The sequence below is a fragment of the Bubalus kerabau genome, chromosome 17 (genome assembly GCF_029407905.1).
Source record: "Bubalus kerabau isolate K-KA32 ecotype Philippines breed swamp buffalo chromosome 17, PCC_UOA_SB_1v2, whole genome shotgun sequence".
Taxonomy (NCBI): Eukaryota; Metazoa; Chordata; class Mammalia; order Artiodactyla; family Bovidae; genus Bubalus; species Bubalus kerabau.
In genome coordinates, this window is record NC_073640.1 from 56748537 (window position 1) to 56768646 (window position 20110).

The 20110-nt window shown below is 48.1% G+C and overlaps 1 protein-coding gene across 1 annotated transcript; it reads right to left on the reverse strand.

Moving 5' to 3' along the window:
• Window positions 1-161: 161 nt before the first annotated feature.
• On the reverse strand, window positions 162-20075 carry RSPH6A (radial spoke head 6 homolog A). The gene is made up of 6 exons (XM_055552150.1): window positions 19417-20075; window positions 12306-12540; window positions 6624-7388; window positions 5028-5172; window positions 4139-4256; window positions 162-506 (listed from the first exon to the last, which is right to left on the reverse strand). The coding sequence occupies exons 1-6, from the start codon at window positions 20073-20075 to the stop codon at window positions 269-271; spliced, it is 2160 nt and encodes a 719-aa protein (XP_055408125.1). The 3' UTR covers window positions 162-268.
• Window positions 20076-20110: the final 35 nt, after the last annotated feature.

Consider the following 20110-nt stretch of genomic DNA (forward strand, 5'->3'; position numbering starts at 1 on the left):
ATGGGAGAGACTATGCCGGGCAATGTCTGGGTTCACAGCAAAGTGCTACAGTCCTGACTCTGAGGTCCTGTCAACAGACGTGGTGAACAAATGATTGAGTGACTCACCCAAATGCCTTGGGGAAATTTTATTTAGAGCAGCTGTCTTCCTCTTCTACCCCATCCTCTAGGGTCAGAAAGCAAACCTACTATGAAAAAAAAAATCAAGCTATAAGTCTGTATAAGGGAAAACCTGCTGGCTACCTGCTTGAGGAGGGGGCTAGGGGGCCTCAGTCATCCTGGTCCTCATCCTCATCTTCCTCTTCGTCTTCTTCCTCTTCCTCCGCAGCCGCCAGGGCCTGCTCCTGGGCAGCCTTCAGGGCCTGCTCCTCCTCCACCGTGGGGTCGCTCATCTCTGTAGTGTCCGGGCCACTGGGGTACTCGTGCTGAATGGGGGCTGGCAGGGACGGGTTGAAGTTCTCAGGACTGTACTTGTGACCCCAGCCGATGTAGATGTTCTCAAATTTCCTGGAGGGGCGGAGAGGTGCTGGCAAGTCCTCCCTCAAAGACCCCAGCCTGAACTTTTGTTAAAGGTGGGACCCAATGTAGGCACAGCATGCCTGCAGAGTTGTGGGCGGTAGAGTGCAATGTGCACACCAGGTTTCCCTGTTCAATTGTTCTTTCACTATTTCCTGGGCATCTTCCTAACTGCCAGATCGTGTCCAGAGCTACAATGTCTAACAGCACACGTAGCTGGTGAGCACCTGAAACGGGGCTGGCCAGACGGAGGAACTGAATTTTGAATTTTATTTAATTTTCAGATTTCACTTGTGGTTTCTTCTTTGACCTGTTGATTGTTCAGGATTATGCTGTTTAATTCCTACATACTTGTGAATTTCCCAAATTGCCTTTTTTTAAGAGATTTTTTGTTGTTGTTGTGGACTAATTTTTTTTTTATCTTGATTTAATTTGTTACAATATTGCTCCTATTTTATGTTTTGGTTTTTTTGTCTTCAAGGCCTGTGGGATCTTAGCTTCCCGAAGGGATCGAACCTGCACCCCCTCCATTGGAAGCTCAGAGTCTTAACCACTGTGCCACCAGGGAAGTCCCTCAGATTTGCTTCTTTAATTGATTTCTAATTTGATTCCAGTGTGGTAAGAGAAGATATTTTATATGATTAATCTTTCTAAATTTATCATTTGGTCTACCCTGGGGAATGTTCCATATGCACTTGAAAAGAATGTGTGTTCTGCTGTGGTTGGATGGTGTGGATTTTATTTCATTTTAATTGATCTAAATTATAAAACCAATACTTCATTTATTGGAAGACATCCAAATATGTCTGGGAGAACCTGGGCACGTGAATCTACTTTTCAACTGTAAATGTTGTGAAATCTGGATACAGGTCAAGTATTTCTGATGAAAATTTAGTACCTAAGGGACTTCCCTGGCAATCCAGTGGTTAAGACTCTGCATTTCCAATGCAGTGGGGTGTGGGTTTGATCTCTGGTTGGGGAACTAAGATCCCACCGGTCGCGAGGTGTGGGAAAAAAATGCAGCTCGAATTGAGATCTACCGCAAGCGTAACCTTCACTCCGGATTTTGAAGACAGACTGAAGCAACTTAGCAGCAGCAGCAGCATGAACAAAATACAAAGTAGCTAATTAACAATTTTTACATTATTGATTTCATGTTGTAATAAGAATATTTAGGATATTTGGAGTTGAATACATTATTAAATGAATTTTGCCTGTCTATTTTTATTTCTTGAACGTGGCTACTAGAAAATTTTAAATGACATATGTGGCTCATATTTTATATACATTGGTCAGCACTGGTCTAACTGTGGGAGCCTAGCAGTGAACAAATTAGACAAGAATTAGAATTGCTGGCAGAAACCAAAGCAATATTGTAAAGCAATTATCCTTCAATTAAAAACAAATCAATGTTAAAAAAAAAAAAAGAATTCAAATTGCTGCCGTGGTGCCTACATTCTAGAGGGAGGAGACTAATAATAAACAAGGATGTAATTGGTTGGGTCATGGCACCCCACTCCAGTGTTCTTGCCTGGAAAATCCCATGGATGGAGGAGCCTGGTAGGCTGCAATCCATGGGGTCATTAAGAGTCAGACATGACTGAGTGACTTCATTTTCACTTTTCATTTTCATGCATTGGAGAAGGAAATAGCAACCCACTCCAGTGTTCTTGCCTGGAGAATCCCAGGGACAGGGGAGCCTGGTGGGCTGCCGTCTATGGGGTCGCACAGAGTCTGACATGACTGAAGCGACTTAGTAGTAGCAGCAGCAGCCCCACCAACTCACCTCTCCCCAGACTTTTAATGGCTGAAGCAAAGAGGAGTAAGTGGGAGAAAAGGGAAGAGACTGAGAGACAGGGAGAGAGCCAGAGAGTTTGCCCTGGGGAGCAGTTTGGATTTGACCTTATTTTCACAGCCTTGCTGTTCCCTCGAGAATCCTTTTCCTCCAGATCGCTTTGTCGGAGGCTTCAAAAATCACTGCTTCCTTGGAAACCCTTGACCTCTGCCAGCCCTGGTTCCTGGGGTCCAGGAACCAGCGCCTCACTCAGGAGGCTGCACTTGCTAGGAAGGCAGAGTCTTGGGCTCCAACCCAGACAGACCTAGGGGACCAGAAACTTCGCTTTAACCAGAGTCCCTGGTGAGTCCTATCCACTCGAAGTTTAGGAAGCTCCAGTCTAGAATGTCCTCCTGGGGAGCCCCCTGGAGGTCCAGTGGATAGGACACAGTGCTTTCACTGCCAGGACCTGGTTCAGTCCCTAGTCAGGGAACTAAGATCCTGCAAGTCTCTCGGCCAAAATAAATGAATAAGTCTGATTTGAATTGTTAAAAAAAAAAAAAAGAAGAAGAAGGGGAATGTCCCCTAGTTACTTCTCTCTTTCCCTCAAAGGTTTCAGATCAAGGCTGCTTTTCCCAGGAATCCTTCCTTGATCCCTAGACATGACAGTTGCGAGCTGTCATCTGTCCCTCCACTCTCCCTAGTGGTACTTCTCTCCATTTGGAACCGGATATTTGACTGGGGTGGGGATGGGGGTGAGGGAGGGTGAGGCTCCATGTGCCGTTGGCAGCTATGCCTCCTCTGCCTGCTCCCAGATTCATATCTGCTTTTTCAACAAAGCGCTTGGGGCCCAGCATACAGCTGGCAAACAGTGACATTCCAGAGTCTTTTATAAAGAACAAAGTGGGGATAGACGGATGCCTGATTGCGTGGTGGATGGGAGGGTGGATGATGGGTGGTTGGGGACTCCGGGGTGGAGGGATGGGTGGGTGAGACCAAGTTTGGATCTTTTGCTTTCAGAGGAATGTTGGCAAATCAGGGTGTGGCCAGAGGGGCATTGGTAAAAGCGAGTATGTCTCTTCCACGCTTCTGGAGGCGAAAAAGAAATTGCCAAGAATGTGGATAAATTATGAAGATTACATCAAATCCCACCTTTCCTTGTGAATCCCAGTAGCGAACCCCATGCAGGTTCATCATTGAGACGGGAAAGGAAACGCTATGAAAAGTCGTCGTGCCATCTGGTGGACAGCGCTGGTAAGTGCATGCCCAGGGAGCAGAAAAGCTGGAGAGAGGCGGAGGGACCGCCTGGAGTGTGTAACTGAGGTGAGAGGATATGGAAGTGATTTTGGCTTGCAGACCTTTTGGAAATGACCGGTGAGGGAATCCTGGTGGGGAAGATTTCTGCCCATAGAGAGAAGACCCTCCAGGAGACTTAGGGAAGCAGTTAGCTTCCCCAGAGACGAGACTCTGTCCCTCTAAAGGCCACCCCAAAGGGGACATCTGAGTGCTCTCTGGCTCCATGCCTCATACAGCACGGAACCCTGGGCCAGGTGGGTCAGATATCCAGGTTTGAATCCTGCAGGTGCTGTGTGACCCTGAGTCAATTCCTTCCCCATTCTGATCCTCCATTCTGTCATCCCAGAGGTTCACACCCTCTTGGTTTGGGATTTCTTGGTCTGGGATTTTAATCCTCGTGGGACTCCTGGATTCTAAGTGAAGACATTAGCCCCTAGGGGCTTCCTTAAGGAGCCTATCCGATCTTTGCCCACCCTAGTGGGTTGCCCCAGCACGTCACTCTGAGGAAGTTGTAGGAGCGCCCTCTGCTGGGGAAAACTAGAAGAAGACCTACTTGCCACTGGCGTAGGCATAAGCCCCTGGCCAGAGATTGGAGCGCACGACCGCCACGGAATACTGCGGGCTGAGGGTGCAGGACAGGCGGGCGGTCCACGGTGCCATGTGCATGATTTCTGTAGGGGAGCAGAGAGCACCAGGGAGGTCAGAGACTGGGCTGCAGCCCCCTGCCCCCCTGCAATGCACAGCCCCCGAGAAGGGAAGGCGGCGAGAAGGATGGGAGGGAGCAAAGAGGGAGGAAGCGGAAGGGCATGAAGGGAACTGTGGAAACCAACAGCTCTGGCTTCCGTGTTTGAACCCTGGCTCTGACCACTCTTTCTGTGTGGCCCGAGGAAGCCACTCCACCTCTCTGAGCCTTAGTGATCACACCCAGGCAATGGAGACAGTTATCTCACTTCCTGTGCAGAGTGGCATGAGCCCTGAGGGCCCCTGACAGGGGAGCCGCTGTGATTCCCCTTCTACGTTGGCCATCAGTTTGAACCAGGGTTCAGAAAACGGCCTACAGGCTCCAGACTCATGGAAATCTGCATTCACATCCTCACTCTGTCTGCTCACCCACTCTCAGCCTCTCCTCCTTCCTCCCATCAGGTACCTGAGGTCCCAACCTCAGGAAATTCCTGTCCAGTCTTCCAATATCCAGCTCAAGTCCTGCCTCCTCTGGGGAGGCCGCCCTAGCTCTCGCTCCCTTTTTCCAAGCCCACAGGGGACTCAAAAGATCATGTGTCACCATCTGGGCCATTGCATGGGCCAGATACGGCTCACAAGATGGACACGCTCCTATAACCCCATGGGTGCCCATTTTATAGATGAGAATTTAACAGAGGCTCAGAGAACCGCTTCCCCTCCCTTTCTCCCAGCCTCCACCGACCTGTGTGTGGGGCTGTTACCTGCGTCTTCTGAGAGCGGGGTCAGCAGCGGGGGCCCGACCTCCTGCTCCACTTCCTCTACGCCTTCATCTGCCTTCTCTTCCTCCTCCCCCAACTCCTCCTCCTCTTCTGTCTTCTGCAAAGGGTTCACCCAAGTGCAGCGGCCCTGCAGGTGGGGAGGAGGAGGTCAGCTGGTAGCCCCAGGGAACAGCCCAGGCTCTGTTCCCTGGGAGGCGGTGAAGGGCCAGGCAGGATGCTGGGGCCCAGTCCTATTCCCAGGGACCCAGGTGTGGGTAAAGGTCAGGGTGAGATGCACAGGCAGGAGGGCGGGGGAGAATGGGCCGAGAAAGCTGCTGTGGTGAGACGGGAACCCCTCCTCTCTCAGCCTCTGTGGGCTCTGTTTAGGGAGCCATCCATCCATTCATTTATTGTATATTTAAGGAGCACTTACTATATAAATGCAGTGCTCCTGGTGCTGGAGTTACGTCCTTGAGAAAAAGAGACCCCCACATCTCTGCCCTTGTGGAGTTGACATTCAACAGCCCATATGGCGCTCTGTTTGCTCATCTGTGAAATGGGGGTGTCATGGATGCCTCTCTCATTGGATTATTGTTGGGTTGAAGGAAGTACTGAAGAGTTAGTAAACGTCTGTTGAATGAATGAGTGAACCTAAGTGCAGAGCATATAGCAGACCTCAGTTTCAGCAACTGAATGGGAATGGCCATTATAGCAATCTCAAAAGCGGTTATTCGGAGTCCATAATCAGTGTTTATCGAATAAATGAATGAATAAGAAAGTTCCTAGCACACAACAGATGCTTCCTTGAATGGACAAATAAATGTATGTAAAGTTTACACAAACTAGGCATTCAGTAAATGCAGGTCCACCACCTCTTATCCACACTTTCAAAATTTGGAAAGCTTTGAAAACCAAGTTTTTTCATGAGTCATTTGGCTGCAATCCTGACTGACAGATGAGAGGCTTTTCAGTGTTGCTGCAGAAAGTGACACCTTTAAAAATGGGCTGCAGCCCCAGTGCCTCCTTGACATGTTATGTAATATATGGTATGTGTACTGTGTCATCTTTTTATTTTTGTGTATTTTTAAAGTACTCTTATTTTTATAAGTACTTTTTGCTTTTTTTGCCATGCCACTTGTCTTGTCAGATCTTAGTTCCCTGACCAGGGATCAAACCCTGGCCCCCAGAAGCCTGGAGTCAGCAAGAATACTGTAGTTGGTTGCCATTTCCTCCTCCAGAGGATCTTTCCCACGCAGGGATCAAACCCAGGTCTCCTGCTTGCAGGCAGATTCTTTATCGCTGAGTGACCGGGGAAAGCCCCTCCTAACCCCTGGACCACCAGGGAATTCCAATATCACCATTTTTAAATCTGAAAAACTCGGGATTCCAAGAGGCATCTGGTCCCAAAGGTTTCTGCCTGGGGACTGTCAACCAATATCTGTTGAATGAATGGATGGATGGATGCATGGAGGACTATTACGGAGCACAGATGCCTTGCTGCCAGCAGGTGCTTGGCATAGCTAGTTCCGGAGTCACACCTGGTTCTACACCCCCCCACCCCCCACCCCCGGGCCTGGGCGGCTGGAGTCCCGACCTCACCTGCGGCAGGATGTGCTGCGTGTGGTGCACCCAGTTGGCCATGGAATCCACCAGCTCGAGGACCGGGATGCCCTCAAAATCGGGGTTCTCCTCGTAGGAGTCGCGCCCGGCTCCACCTTCCTCCTCTTCGTCGCCCTCCTCCTCGCCAAACTGGTAGAAGCCAAGGGGACTGATGTGCGTGGCGGCCGAGATGCGGGCGATCTGGGCCCGCAGGTAGTTGGCCTCGTTGCCCGGGAAGGGCGGGTAGCTGATGACTGGCGCGTCCAGGTAACCCGTGAAGAACTTCCTGATCTTGCGGGCCTGCACGATCTGGATCGGTGTGACGTGGGGCAGCCGCATCCACGGCCGGCCCGGCTCGTTGCACACGAAATACAGGTACCTGTTGGTGCCGGTTCGGCTGTCTTCCTTGGGGATGACGGGCGGCGGCTTCCACGTGGGCTTGGGGATGACGTCCGTGGCCTTATCCTCGTCCTCGTCGCCCTCCTCCTCGCCATGCGCCTCCATCCCCTCTCCGCCCTCCGTCATCTCCTCCACCTCCTCCTCCTCCGCCTCCTCTTCGCCCTCCCGGAATTCCACCTCGGCCACCAGGTAGCTGCGACTGAGCCCCAGGATCTTGCCCCAGAAGCGGCAGGTGTGGATGGGCTGCTGCTCCACCAGCTGCTTCAGGGCCATGAAGATGCGGAAACTCTCATCGGAGCTCAGGCCCACGCCGGCCTGCTCGAAGTAGAAGGCCTTCTCCATGATGTTTGGCACCGCGGTCTCAGCCTGCAGCGGGGTAGGGGGCGGACGGCAGAGGGAACCAGGTTGAAGCCCTGCTCCCCATGCTGACTCTCCTGGAGTCCAGAGACTTAAACTACTCGGTAACCCAGTTGCTCAAGCAACCATTTCTGGCCACTGATGGAGGGGTATCTGTGCCAAGGAACTATGACGCTTACTTAAATTATACCTGTGTGAGTATTCAGTTGCTCAGTTGTGTCTGACTCTTTTGCAACCCCCACGGACTGTAGCCCGCCAGGCTCCTCTGTCCATGGGATTCTCCAGGCAAAATACTGGAGTGGGGTTGACATTTCCTTTTCCAGGTGATCTTTCCAAGCCAGGAATCCAACCTGCATTTCCTGCATTGGCAGGCAGATTCTTTACCACTGAGCCACCTGGGAAGCCCTTAAATTGTATAGTTGATGTAAAAGATTTGGGGACAAATGTATTGCATTTTTTTTCTTAAAGTTGTATAGTGCATTTCCATTTTCTTTAAAGCTCCATTTGTGAGCTCAGTGTTATTAATAAAAGGAACAAGAACTGCATTTGCTTTCTGTGAACGCTAGACTGGTTCCTTATTCACAAATATTAGAAGTCCCTCTCCACAGGGGGATTATACATTCCCACCCCCACCCCTGCGCATTCAGGAGTGGTCATGTCACTTGCTCTGACCACTCGAAATGGGAGTGAAAGGGACACAGGTCACACCCAGGCAGGAGCTATAAGAACCCGTGTGGGGTTTGCTATGCCTTGTTTTTCCTGCTCTGCAACCGTGGGAGCCTGAGTCACGGCAGCATCTCCATCACCGTTCATCTCAAGTGGCTGATGAGCCGAGCTTCCTAGCCCAGCCTGGATGGGTAGGAAGTGTGAGCGAGAAATAAACTGTGTGACGTTAAGCCGCTGTTTGTTATCTCAGCTCGACATGGCACACCCTGACTAATACGCTATAGGAGGAACACCATGATTTTGAAAGTGATTCTGGCAGTTTCCCACAATCTAAAACACAGGGCAAAAGCTTCTTTGCCTAATCGACATTTACACCAGCAACTTGGTGGGACAGAGTCAAAACTGAATCCCCAGACTCACTGTGCTGCCGGCAGGGAAGCTAAGTGAATGAGCAAAGGAAACCCTCTTTGGAGTGTGTGCCTGGCCCATGAGCCAGTGGCCATCACCCTCTTTCTGGGAATGTCTTCCACCCACTTGGCAATGGAGTGGCCTCACCAACCATGATCAGATTATGTCACCCTGCCCTCTGGTCACTGTTGATTGGAGCAAGTGAGGACAAAATGGCAGCTCAGGCTCTCCTTTCTCTCCCTCTGCAGTTTGTAACTGGGTGGAGAGAAAGTACAGCTGGTGCCCTCCAGCCTAGAAATGACTTCTGTGGGTTGGCTGGGTTTGAACCCGGGTTGGTCTGGCTCCAGAGGCCATAGTCTTAGCCCCTCCTCTGTAACTCTTCTATTAACTGTGGAAGCTTCCTCTTTCTTTCTCCCAGTTTCCAGAAAGATCCTATCTATGATCTGAAGGAAAAGATTTCCTACTGGCAACTGGATGGAATTTAAAAAATTAGGAGCAGAGGGGAATCTCTGAATGCCAGCTTGGCCTGGGGTCCAGCTACATTCCTGCCCTTGGGTTCGTTGGGTTCAGTCCACCGAATCAGGACCATCCTCAACCCGCTTCTCCATTGCTTGCTTTCTCCAGGCTGGAGAAGTGGAGAAGTTCCACAGTCACTTTCCCAGCCTCCCTTGCAGCCAGGGATGGTCATGTGACCCAATCTGGACAATAAGATGCAAGCAGATATTTTCTGAGGGGCTCCTGATTGACTGATTGATTTACTGGACCGTGCTGCCCAGCTTGTGGGATATTAGTTTCCCAACCAGAGACTGAACCAGCACCCTCAGCAGTGAAAGGGCCAAGTCCTAACCGCTAGACTGCTGGGGAATTCCCTTGCTTCCTGGATTTTTAAAAAAAGGGGGTCAGTGGGAGGGAATTTATTGGTGGCCCAGTGCTTAGGACTCAACACTTTCACTGTCCCTGGGCAGGGAATGAATATCCCACAAGCCGCATGGCTCAACCGAAAAAAAAAAAAGGTGGGGGGCATACTGAGAACAGCTCCCCACCCCCCTTTCAGGGCACTGGTGTGGAAATATGACGTCTGAGGCTGTAGTAGTCATTGTTCAAACATAAAGTGATAAACGCAAGGTACCAAGTGTCAACATGATGATAACCGAACAGAAGGGAGGGAAGCGCTGGGCCTCTCCATGATCTCACGGAAATGCTGCCCCAACTGTACCCACTCTCAGCACAGTGAAGCAATGAAATGTTCTGCTGGGATACTTGGGCCAAGTCCCTGCAGCCCAAAGTGAGCTTTACTGACTGCCTTGGTCAGAGATAGGGTTTATGCCCAAATTCCTATGATCCTGAAAGGTGCTTTCTTGGTTTGGATGGAGTAAGGGCGAGGGATGAGGGGGAGAGTGGGGAGAAGATAGCCCTCAGTATCCCTTCTCTGGGGAGCCACTTTGCCAGCCGTAGACTGCTTGCCCCTGACTGTTAGGTGTGAGAAAAACTATCTTGTCTAAGCCACTCATCTTCATTTCTGTGACATCTATTTCCTGTCTTAAAGTGAGCTCTGTTGACAAACAAGTACAAGAATAATACTAAAGTTTCTTTAAAACTATAAACGTGAGACTAGTGAGGAACTTTTCAAAACAGAAGTGCAGTGATGGGGAGCCAAATCTGCTATGCAGCGGTTGTACACAACAAGCAGGAGAGTCCCAGAACAGAAAACCATCTACAGAGCAAGGCACAAAGCAAGGACTCCAGAAACAGACTGGAGTCCACATAGGTGTAAACGAATGGTAGAGGTGGCATTTTCAAAGCGGGGAAAGGACAGTTTTTCCATAAATGCTGTTGGGGATCATAAAAGAAACAGAAATTCTTTCCATTTGAAAGAAATAGAAAATGAGAGGAATGAGAGGCCCTCATACAGAAAAAATAAATACAAAATGCTGAATAACAAATTCGATTTTCTTCCTAAAATCATGCACAGGCCACTGCTGCTGCTGCTAAGTTGCTTCAGTCGTGTCCAACTTTGTGCGACCCCATAGACGGCAGCCCACCAGGCTCCCCCGTCCCTAGGATTCTCCAGGCAAGAACACTGGAGTGGGTTGCCATTTCCTTCTCCAATGCAGGAAAGTGAAAAGTACCCGCAATAATTTTGCCCTTTTACAAACCTCATATTAAAAACTCTAGCTCCAAAAGCAAACATCAAAAAAACAGCGACCAAAGAAACCCCGCCTCCAAGTTCTAAGGGGTGGGGCCTCTAGTGACTTGGCTTCGAAGAGGGCAGAGCCTCCCTCAGGATTATATTTCAGGGGGCGGAGCCGAGGGTGGAGCCTCCAAAGGCACAGCGTTCTAAGGAGGCGGGGCCATCAGGGACGGGCGATAGAAGTGGGTGCGACCTGGAGGAGTCGGGGAGGAAGAGTGCAGTTCTAAGGCGGTGTGGCCTCCTTAGAGACTTCGAGACTGCTGATCTAAAATTTAAAACCGTGTTTTCAGGTAAAAACTGTTCGTGTCTAAGACTTGGATTCCCACCTGCGCTCTGCTCACCCAAGGGCTCATTCATTCCTTGGTCAGATGGTCGTTCCCGGTTCTCTCAGCATCTCACCCCATTGTGGCCAGAATCCTAGAATTTCAGAAGCATGAGACGTGAGCACAGACCAACAGCATCTGCAGAGATGGCCGAGATGATAGCCCAGGCTTTGGAGGACACAGCACTGCCTTCTTCGTCCCGGCTTTTCTAGTTTTGAGCCCACTAAGTCCTTCCTCCATGAATAGGAATAATAAATGGCACTTGCCTTAAGGCTGCTTCAGGGATGAAATGAGCCTACACTCCTAAGCCTAGGAGATGTCAGAATTCTCGTAAACAGAGAGTTCCCAACAAATGTTTCTTTATATTTCTTTCTTTTTGGCTGCACCACAGGGCTTGTGGGATCTTAGTTCCCTGACCAGGAAAGGAACTTGTGCCCCCTGCATTGGAAGAGTGGGGTCTTAACCACTGGACCACAAGGGAAAGTGAAAGTGAAGTCGCTCAGTCGTGTCCAACTCTTTGCGACCCCATGGATGTAGTCTATCAGGCTTCTTCGTCTATGGGATTTTCCAGGCAAGAGTGCCAGAGTGGATTGCCATTTCCTTCTCCAAGGGAAATCCACAAGGGAAGTCCCCCCAAAATGTTTCTTAAACCAGTGAAAGAACATTTGAGCCAAATTTTAAGCCATCATCCAATGCTGTATCCAATGCAGGAGATACCATCCAATGCAGGAGATGCAGGTTCAATCCAAGGGTTGGGAAGAGCCCCTGGAGAAGGAAATGGCAACCCACTCCACTACTCTTGCTGGGAAAATACCATGGACAGAGGGGTCCGGCGGACTACAGTCCATAGGGTGACAAAGAGTCAGACACGACTGAGCGACTGAACACAATCCTGGAAAGAAAATCATGGAATTAAATATTCTGAGGGAAAAAATAAATAAATAAATAAATAAATATTCCGAGGATAGTAGAATGTTCATGAATCGTGGGTGGAAGACTTGTTAGCAGGTCTCAATTTGCAAAAAAGGAAACTGAGTCCAGGGGATAGAAGACACCTTCAGTGTTGAAAAACTCCAGAAGGTAGGAGGTTTCACAGAAAATATCCACGAAGCAGTTATTTTGCAGAAAGGAGGAAAGGATGGCAGGAGAAACCAGCCTCTACCTCCATGTGGCGCTGGAGTCAGGTACAACTTTCCCTCTGCTTCAAACCTTCTGGTGGTGCCCCAGTGGCCTCAGGAGAAAGCCCAAACCCCTTAGCCTGGCGTTCAAGGCCCTGAGTGGCTGGTCCCACCACTCCGGCTCTTTCTGCCACTCACGCCTCCCCACTGGCTCGCTCACCGTCTCCTCCTCCATCTCCTGCTCACCCTCGCCGCTGCCGCTCCGGCCGAACAGTGCCTTCTGCCTCTCGGCCATCTCGTAGGTGGGCTGCATCTCCGGGTCGTCCCAAAGTGTATCCAACTTGGGGTGGAACCATTCCCACTGAGTGGTGCGGTTCAGCGACTCCAGGAGGAACAAGGGGTCCTCCGGCCTCTGGTTCAGGATCTTGGTCAGCAGGTTCGCCAGGTGCTCATACCTGCCTCAGGGAGAGGGGAGTAGGAGGTGGGGGACACTGATCACTCAGCTTGCTGAGCTTGCTGCTGTGTATCTGGCCCTGTCCCTGGCACTAGGGACACCATAGATAACAGAAAATGTCCCTGCCCTGATGGACCTGACAGTCTTGCGATAGAGACAGATATTAACCAAATGGGTAAAATATACAAAAGTGTGTAGTTATAGGGAGGTAAACAAAGCAGGGAATGGGGATTGGGAATGCCAGGGATAGGAAATGGTTTGCAGTTTTAAATAGGGACGCCAGGGGGAGCCTCACTGAGGTGACCTTTAAGCTGAGATCTGAATGATCTTATTCACTGAGGGGGCGTACTGTGCAAATATTAGAAGGAAGAGTGTTTCAGTTGGAGGGAACAGCATATGCATAGGTCCTGAGACATTTCATGAGTCTAACATAATCTTGATATCAGAACTCAGGGAAAGTAGGAGGAAGGGAAAGTCCATGCCAGTCTCATTTAGAACTACATATGCTGAAATCCTAAGCAAGTGGTACCTAGCATTCTTAAAAGGATGTTGTTGTTGCTGTTTAGTTGCTCAGTCCTGTCCGAATCTTTGCAACCCTATGGAAAGCCTGTAGGGCGCCAGGCTCCTCTGTCTCCATGGGATTACCTAGTCAAGAATACTGTGGGATTATTCAAACAGTTCCAGAAGTCCTAGCTACAGCAATCAGAGAGGAAAAAGAAATAAAAATAATCCAGGTTGGAAAAGAAGAAGTAAAGATCTCCCTGTTTGCAGATGACATGATACTGTACATAGAAAACCCTACAGATAGTATCAGAAAATTACTAGAGCTAATCAGTGAATTTAGCAAAGTTGCAGGATACAAAATCAATACACAGAAATCACTTGCATTCCTATATACTAACAATGAAAAATCAGAAAGAGAAATTAAGGAATCAATCCCATTCACCATTGCAACAAAAAGAATTAAATATCTAGGAATAAATTTGCCTAAGGAGACAAAATAACTGAACACAGAAAATTATAAGACACTAATAAAGAAAGGCAATGCCAAAGATTGCTCAAACTACCACACAATTGCACTCATCTCACACGCTAGTAAAGTAATGCTCAAAATTCTCCAAGGCAGGCTTCAACAATATGTGAACTGTGAACTTCCAGATGTTCAAGCTGGTTTTAGAAAAGGCAGAGGAACCAGAGATCAAATTGCCAACATCCACTGGATCACAGAAAAAACAAGAGTGTTCCAGAAAAAACATCTATTTCTGCTTTATTGACTATGCCAAAGCCTTTGACTGTGTGGATCACAATAAACTGTGGAAAATTCTGAAACAGATGGGAATACCAGACCACCTGACCTGCCTCTTGAGAAACCTGTATGCAGGTCAGGAAGCAACAGTTAGAACTGGACATGGAACAACAGACTGGTTCCAATTAGGAAAAGAAGTACCTCAAGGCTGTATATTGTCACCCTGCTTATTTAATTTCTATGCAGAGTACATCATGAGAAATGCTGGGCTGGAAGAAGCACAAGCTGGAATCAAGATTGCCAGGAGAAATATCAATAACCTCAGATATGCAGATGACACCACCCTTATGGCAGAAAGTGAAGAGGAACTCAAAAGCCTCTTGATGAAAGTGAAAGAGGAGAGTGAAAAAGTTGGCTTAAAGCTCAACATTCAGAAAACTAAGATCATGGCATCTGGTCCCATCACTTCATGGCAAATAGATGGAGAAACAGTGGAAACAGTGTCAGACTTTATTTTTTTGGGCTCCAAAAACACTGCAGATGGTGACTGCAGGCATGAAATTAAGACACTTACTCCTTGAAAGAAAAGTTATGACCAACTTTTTAAAAAAAGCAGAGACATTACTTTGTCAACAAAGGTCCATCTAGTCAAGGCTATGGTTTTTCCAGTGGTCATGTATGGATGTGGGAGTTGGACTATAAAGAAAGCTGAGTGCTGAGGAATTGATGCTTTTGAATTGTGGTGTTGGAGAAGACTCTTGAGAGTCCCTTGGACTTCAAGGAGATCCAACCAGTCCATCCTAAAGGAAATCAGTCCTGAATATTCATTGGAAGGACTGATGTTGAAGCTGAAACTCCAATACTTTGGCTACCTGATGCAAAGAACTGACTCACTGGAAAAGATCCTGATGCTGGGAAAGACTGAGGTGGGAGGAGAAGGGGACAACAGAGGATGAGGTGGTTGGATGGCATCACCGACACAATGGACATGAGTTTGAGTAAACCCTGGGAGTTGGTGATGGACAGGGAGGCTTGGTATGCTGCAGCCCATGGGGTCACAAAGAGTCAGACATGACTGAGCGACTGAACTGAACTGAATGAAAGAAATCAAAGGTGACATAAACAGAGGGACAGATATTCCATGTTCCCGTGTAGGAAGAATCAATATTGTGAAAATGACTGTACTACCAAATGCAGTCTACAGATTCAATGCAATCCATGTCAAATTACCAAAGGCATTTTTCATAGAACTAGAACAAAAAATTTCACAATTCATATGGAAACACAAAGATCCCGAATAGCCAAAGCAGTCCTGAGAAAGAAGAATGGAGCTGGAGGAATCAACCTTCCTGACTTCAGATTATACTACAAAGCTACAGTCATCAAGACAGTATGGTACTGGCACAAAACCAGAAACATAGACCAATCAAACAAGACAGAAAGTGCAGAAATAAACCCATGCACCTATGGGTACCTTATTTTTGACAAAGGAGGCAAGCACATACAATGGGGCAAAGACAGCCTCTTCAGTAAATGGTGCTGGGAAAACTGGACAGCTCCATGTAAATGAATGAAATTAGAACACTTCCTAACACCATACACAAAGATAAACTCACAACGGATTAAAGACCTAAATGTAAGACCAGAAACAAACTCTGAGAGGAAAACATAGGCAGAACACTCGATGACATAAATCAAAGCAAGATCCTCTAGGACCCACCTCCTAGAGTAATGGAAATAAAAACAAAAGTAAACAGATGGGACCTGATTAAACTTAAAAATTTTTGCACAGCAAAGGAAACTATAAGCAAGGTGAAAAGATAACCCTCAGAATGGGAGAAAATAATAGCAAATGAAACAACTGACAAAGGATTAATTTCCAAAATATACAAGCAGTTCATACAACTCAATGCCAGAAAAAGAAACAGCCCAATCAAAAAGTGGGGGAAAGACTTAGACATTTCTCCAAAGAAGACATACAGATGGCTAACAAACACATGAAAATATGCTCAATATTGCTCATTATTAGATAAATGCAAATCAAAACCACAGTGAGATATCATCTCATATTGGTCAGAATGGCCATCATCAAAAAGCCTACAAACAAATGCTGGAGCAGATGTGGAGAAAAGGGAATGCTCTTGCACTGTTGGTGGGAATGTAAATTGATATAGCCACTAAGACAGTATGGAGATTCCTTAAAAAAACTAAGGATAAAACCCCATATGACCCAGCAATCCCACTCCTAGGCATATACCCTTAGAAAACTAAAATTGAAAAAGACACATGTATCCCATTGTTCATTGCTGCACTATTTACAATAGCTAGAACATGGAAGCAACCTAGCTTTCTATTGACAGATGAATGGATAAAGAAAATGTGGTACATATACATAATGGAATATTACTCAGCCATTAAAAATGAATGCATTTGAGTCCGTTCTGATGAGGTGGATGAACCTAGAATCTATTATACAGAGTCAGAAAGAGAAAGATAAATATCATATTCTAATGCATATATACAGAATCTAGAAAAATGGTACTGAAGAATTTATTCATAGGACAGCAGTGGAGAAGCAGACACAGAGAAGAGGCTTATGGACATGAGGAGAGGGGAGGAGCAGGTGAGATGTATGGAAAAAGTAACATGGAAACTTACATTACCACATGTAAAATAGATAGCCAACGGGAATTTGCTATATGGCTCAGAAAACTCAAACAGGGGCTCTGTATCAATCTAGAGGGGTGGGATGGGGTGGGAGATGGGAGGGAGCTTCAAAAGGGAAGGGATATATGTACACCTATGACTGATTCATGTTGAGGTTTGACAGAAAACAACAAAATTCTGTAAAGCAATTATCCTTCAATAAAAAAATAAATTAAAAAAGAATACTGTGGGTTGCCATTTCCTTCTCCAGGGGATCTTCCCAACCCAGGGATGCAACCTGCGTCTCCTACATTGGCAGGCAGATTCTTTACTATTGAGCCACCATGGAAGCCCCTAAAGGGTGACACACCATGATTAAATCGGGATAACAAGAATGCTAGACTGGACCTATATTAGAAAAATACAGAAAAAAATTAATCACATTAACATGTTAAAAGAGATTATGAGAGATCACCTCAATAGGTGCAGAGAAACTAACATTCAATATCCACTCATGATGTTTAAAAACCTAGGATACTAGGAATAGAATAATATTCTATAATCTCATAAAGAGGAGACGTGTGTAAGCTGCAGTACACACCAAATGTAATGGTGAAAGACTGAATAATTCCCCTATGAGATTGGAAAGGTAGGAGCCTTCTTTTACCATTTCTATAAAATGCACTGGAGACCCCAGCCAATGAAATATGACATGAAAAAGAAAATGTAAAATTTTAGAAAGGAAGAAGCAAAACTACCATGGTTTGCAGATGACATGATTGAGAATGGAGTGTAAAGACCTTGAGCTGAGGGTGTGCCTGGCATGTTGGAAGAATATTGAGGTCATTGTGGCTGGAGCAGAGTGAGGAAAAGGGGTTGAGATAGGAAAAGGAGGCTGGAGTGTTAACAGTACCAGCATGACTTCCATTCACCTGAGTCAGGCACTATGCTGGGCCCTTGAAAGCAATGTTGAATTCTCACCACAGACACCTGAGAGAAAATTATGATCCTCACTTTCTGGATGAGGAAACTGAAGCTTAGAAAATTTGAGGTCATGCGGTCACCCAGGGGTAGCACAGCCTTGACTGAAAACCAAGTTGGCCTAATTTCTGAGCCACCTGGTGGCTCAGACGGTAAAGAGTCTGTCTGCAATGAGGGAGACCCGAGTTCAATCTCTAGGTGGGGAAGATCCCCTGAAGAAGGAAATGGCAACCCACTCCAGTATTCTTGCCTGGAAAACCCCATGGACAGAGGAGCCTGGAAGGGCTACAGTCCATAGAGTCACAAACAGTCAGACATGACTGACAGCTCCACTTTCACTTTCGCTTGGCCTAATTTCAGCTCGTGTACGTCTAAGCCTCTTCAGCGTGCAGCCATTCGGCAGCAGTGCTGGGTGTGGTTGAGCCACCATTGACTTGGGAAGGGCAAGAAGGAGAGAGAGTTTTTCAACAGGGGGCTTGAGGGAGCTCACTGGAGCTCACTCTAACCTACTGGTCAGAATTCAGGCTTTCATTGCTATGGCCCAGGCTCAATCCCCAGTCAGGGGACTGATATTCTGCAAGCCATGTGGCATGACTGAAAAAAAAGAAAGAGAAAAGACCCATTAAGGGACCTTGAAACTCCCAAGGGCTGAGTGCTGTTGGGGCAGAGCTGTGGGTTATTTATTTATTTTGAGGTTAATTTTGACTAGATTCTAGGATCTGAGGTAGGAGCTGACTAGAGATGACATTTGGAGAGGGAGGAGGGGTTGAATTACATAGGACCTTGAAGGCTGTTCTGAGAAGCAGGAACCTTCTTCTGAAGGCACTGGTGAGCCATGGCAGGCTCTGAGCATGGGAGGAATGGGGGTCAGCTTTGTGCTTGAGCAAGACCTGCTACTCCTCCCAACTCTTTTCTCATTCTCCTGCTTCCTCCCTTGGTTCCAGTTACACCAGCCTCCTTGCTGTTCCTCAAACACAGCAAGCTCCCAAGCCTTTAAGCTCACTGTGGCCTCAGTTCAGTTCAGTTCAGTCGCTCAGTCGTGTCCAACTCTTTGCGACCCCATGAATCGCAGCACACCAGGCCTCCCTGTCCATCACCAACTCCCGGAGTTTACTCTGTGTCCTATGTCTGGACAATTCTTCCTCCAGTTTACCCACATGGTGCTCTCTCTCACCTCTTTCAGGTTCCTGATCAAATGTAACTTCCTCAGAGAGGCCTTCCCTGACCTCGTACGATTTAACATCCACTCCCATCCCCCTTACTCTGCCCTATCGCTCACCTTAGCTGTTATCACCTTATACTTATTGTCCATTCCCCCACTAGAGTGTCAGCTTCATGAGGATGTGATGGGGGCCTATGACTGCATCTACATGGCCTTGGCAAATGCCTTTCTCAGGCAGGAAATGTTAGTGGATAACAGGGCCTCAGGAGCCAAATCACTTGTGCTGAAATCCTGGATCTACCATAGCTAAGCTGTGTTATTTTGCACATGGGATCTAATTCCTCTGTGTCTGTTTCCCTCCCTGGGTTAGGCAGTAACTAAGTACTGGCTTAGACAGTAAAGAATTCGCCTGCAATGCGGGAGACCTGGGTTCAATCCCTGGGTTGGGAAGATCCCCTGGAGAAGGGAATGGCTAGCTACTCCAATATTCTTGCCTAGAGAATTCCATAGACAGAGGAGCCTGGCAAGCTACAATCCATGGGGTCATAAAGTCTCCGACTGGACTGAGCGACTTTCACTTTTCTTTCAAAATTGGAACAGATGTGCTAAGCTCAGCCATGAGAACCAGCTGTTAACCTGTGAATTGCTGGCACAGTCTGGTAAGTAAATGCTAACTAGTGTTGTTATTTATTCCCTAACTCCCAGTCTGAGTTAGATGCCCCCAGAGTGGTCGCTGGTTCTCAGTGAAGAGCAATCTCGTCTAGACGAGGAGGTGGGGGCTTGGCTGAGGTCTCTCCCTGCCTGGGTCCCTCCCTCGCCCCACTTCCAGGGCCCTCTCTCACAGGCTGAGGTCGCTGTTGACGCTGGTCTGCAGCAGGTAGGCCTTGGCGTTCTGCACGGCCAGCTCGCGAGGTTCTGGCTCAGGCAACTCCATATTGAAGGACATGAAACCCAGCTCAGAGGGCGAGAACTGAAGAGTGGGGTCATCCCTCATGTAGGGCCCATGCTGGGTATCCTGGCTGAATGGCAGGTCTTCTCTCTGGTACATGGTGAACTGGCCTGGGAGGTCTGCCGGCGGCCCCTGGTAGGCAGACTCCAGTTGCTGGAATAGGTTGCCTTCACCCTGCTGTAGCTGCTGCAGCATTAGGCTGGCGTTGTGGCTGGCCTGCAGCCTGCCCTCACTCAGGTAAGTTTGGGGCTGCACCTCTGCGGAAAAGCCCGGATTCACATAAGGGTCCTCGGCCTGGAAAACCAGGTTCTCGTTTGGGGTCAGGCTGGCCCTCTGTGGCCAGCCACGGAGGTTGCTCTGATTCGACAGTGCCTCCTGACTGCCGCGCAGGATCTGGGGGTCAAGCGGTATCTGCTGCAGCTCCTCGGGGACCAGGGGCGAGACCGGGGGCCTGGTGCGTTCCCGACTGCGCCGCCGCTCGGAGACCTGTGAGCTCCTACGGCTGGAGGTAGGCTGAGAAGGGGGCTCTGGGTCAGATGGAGGGTCCCCCATAGTTCAAAGGGATCGCAGACTTCCAGGAAGAAGGC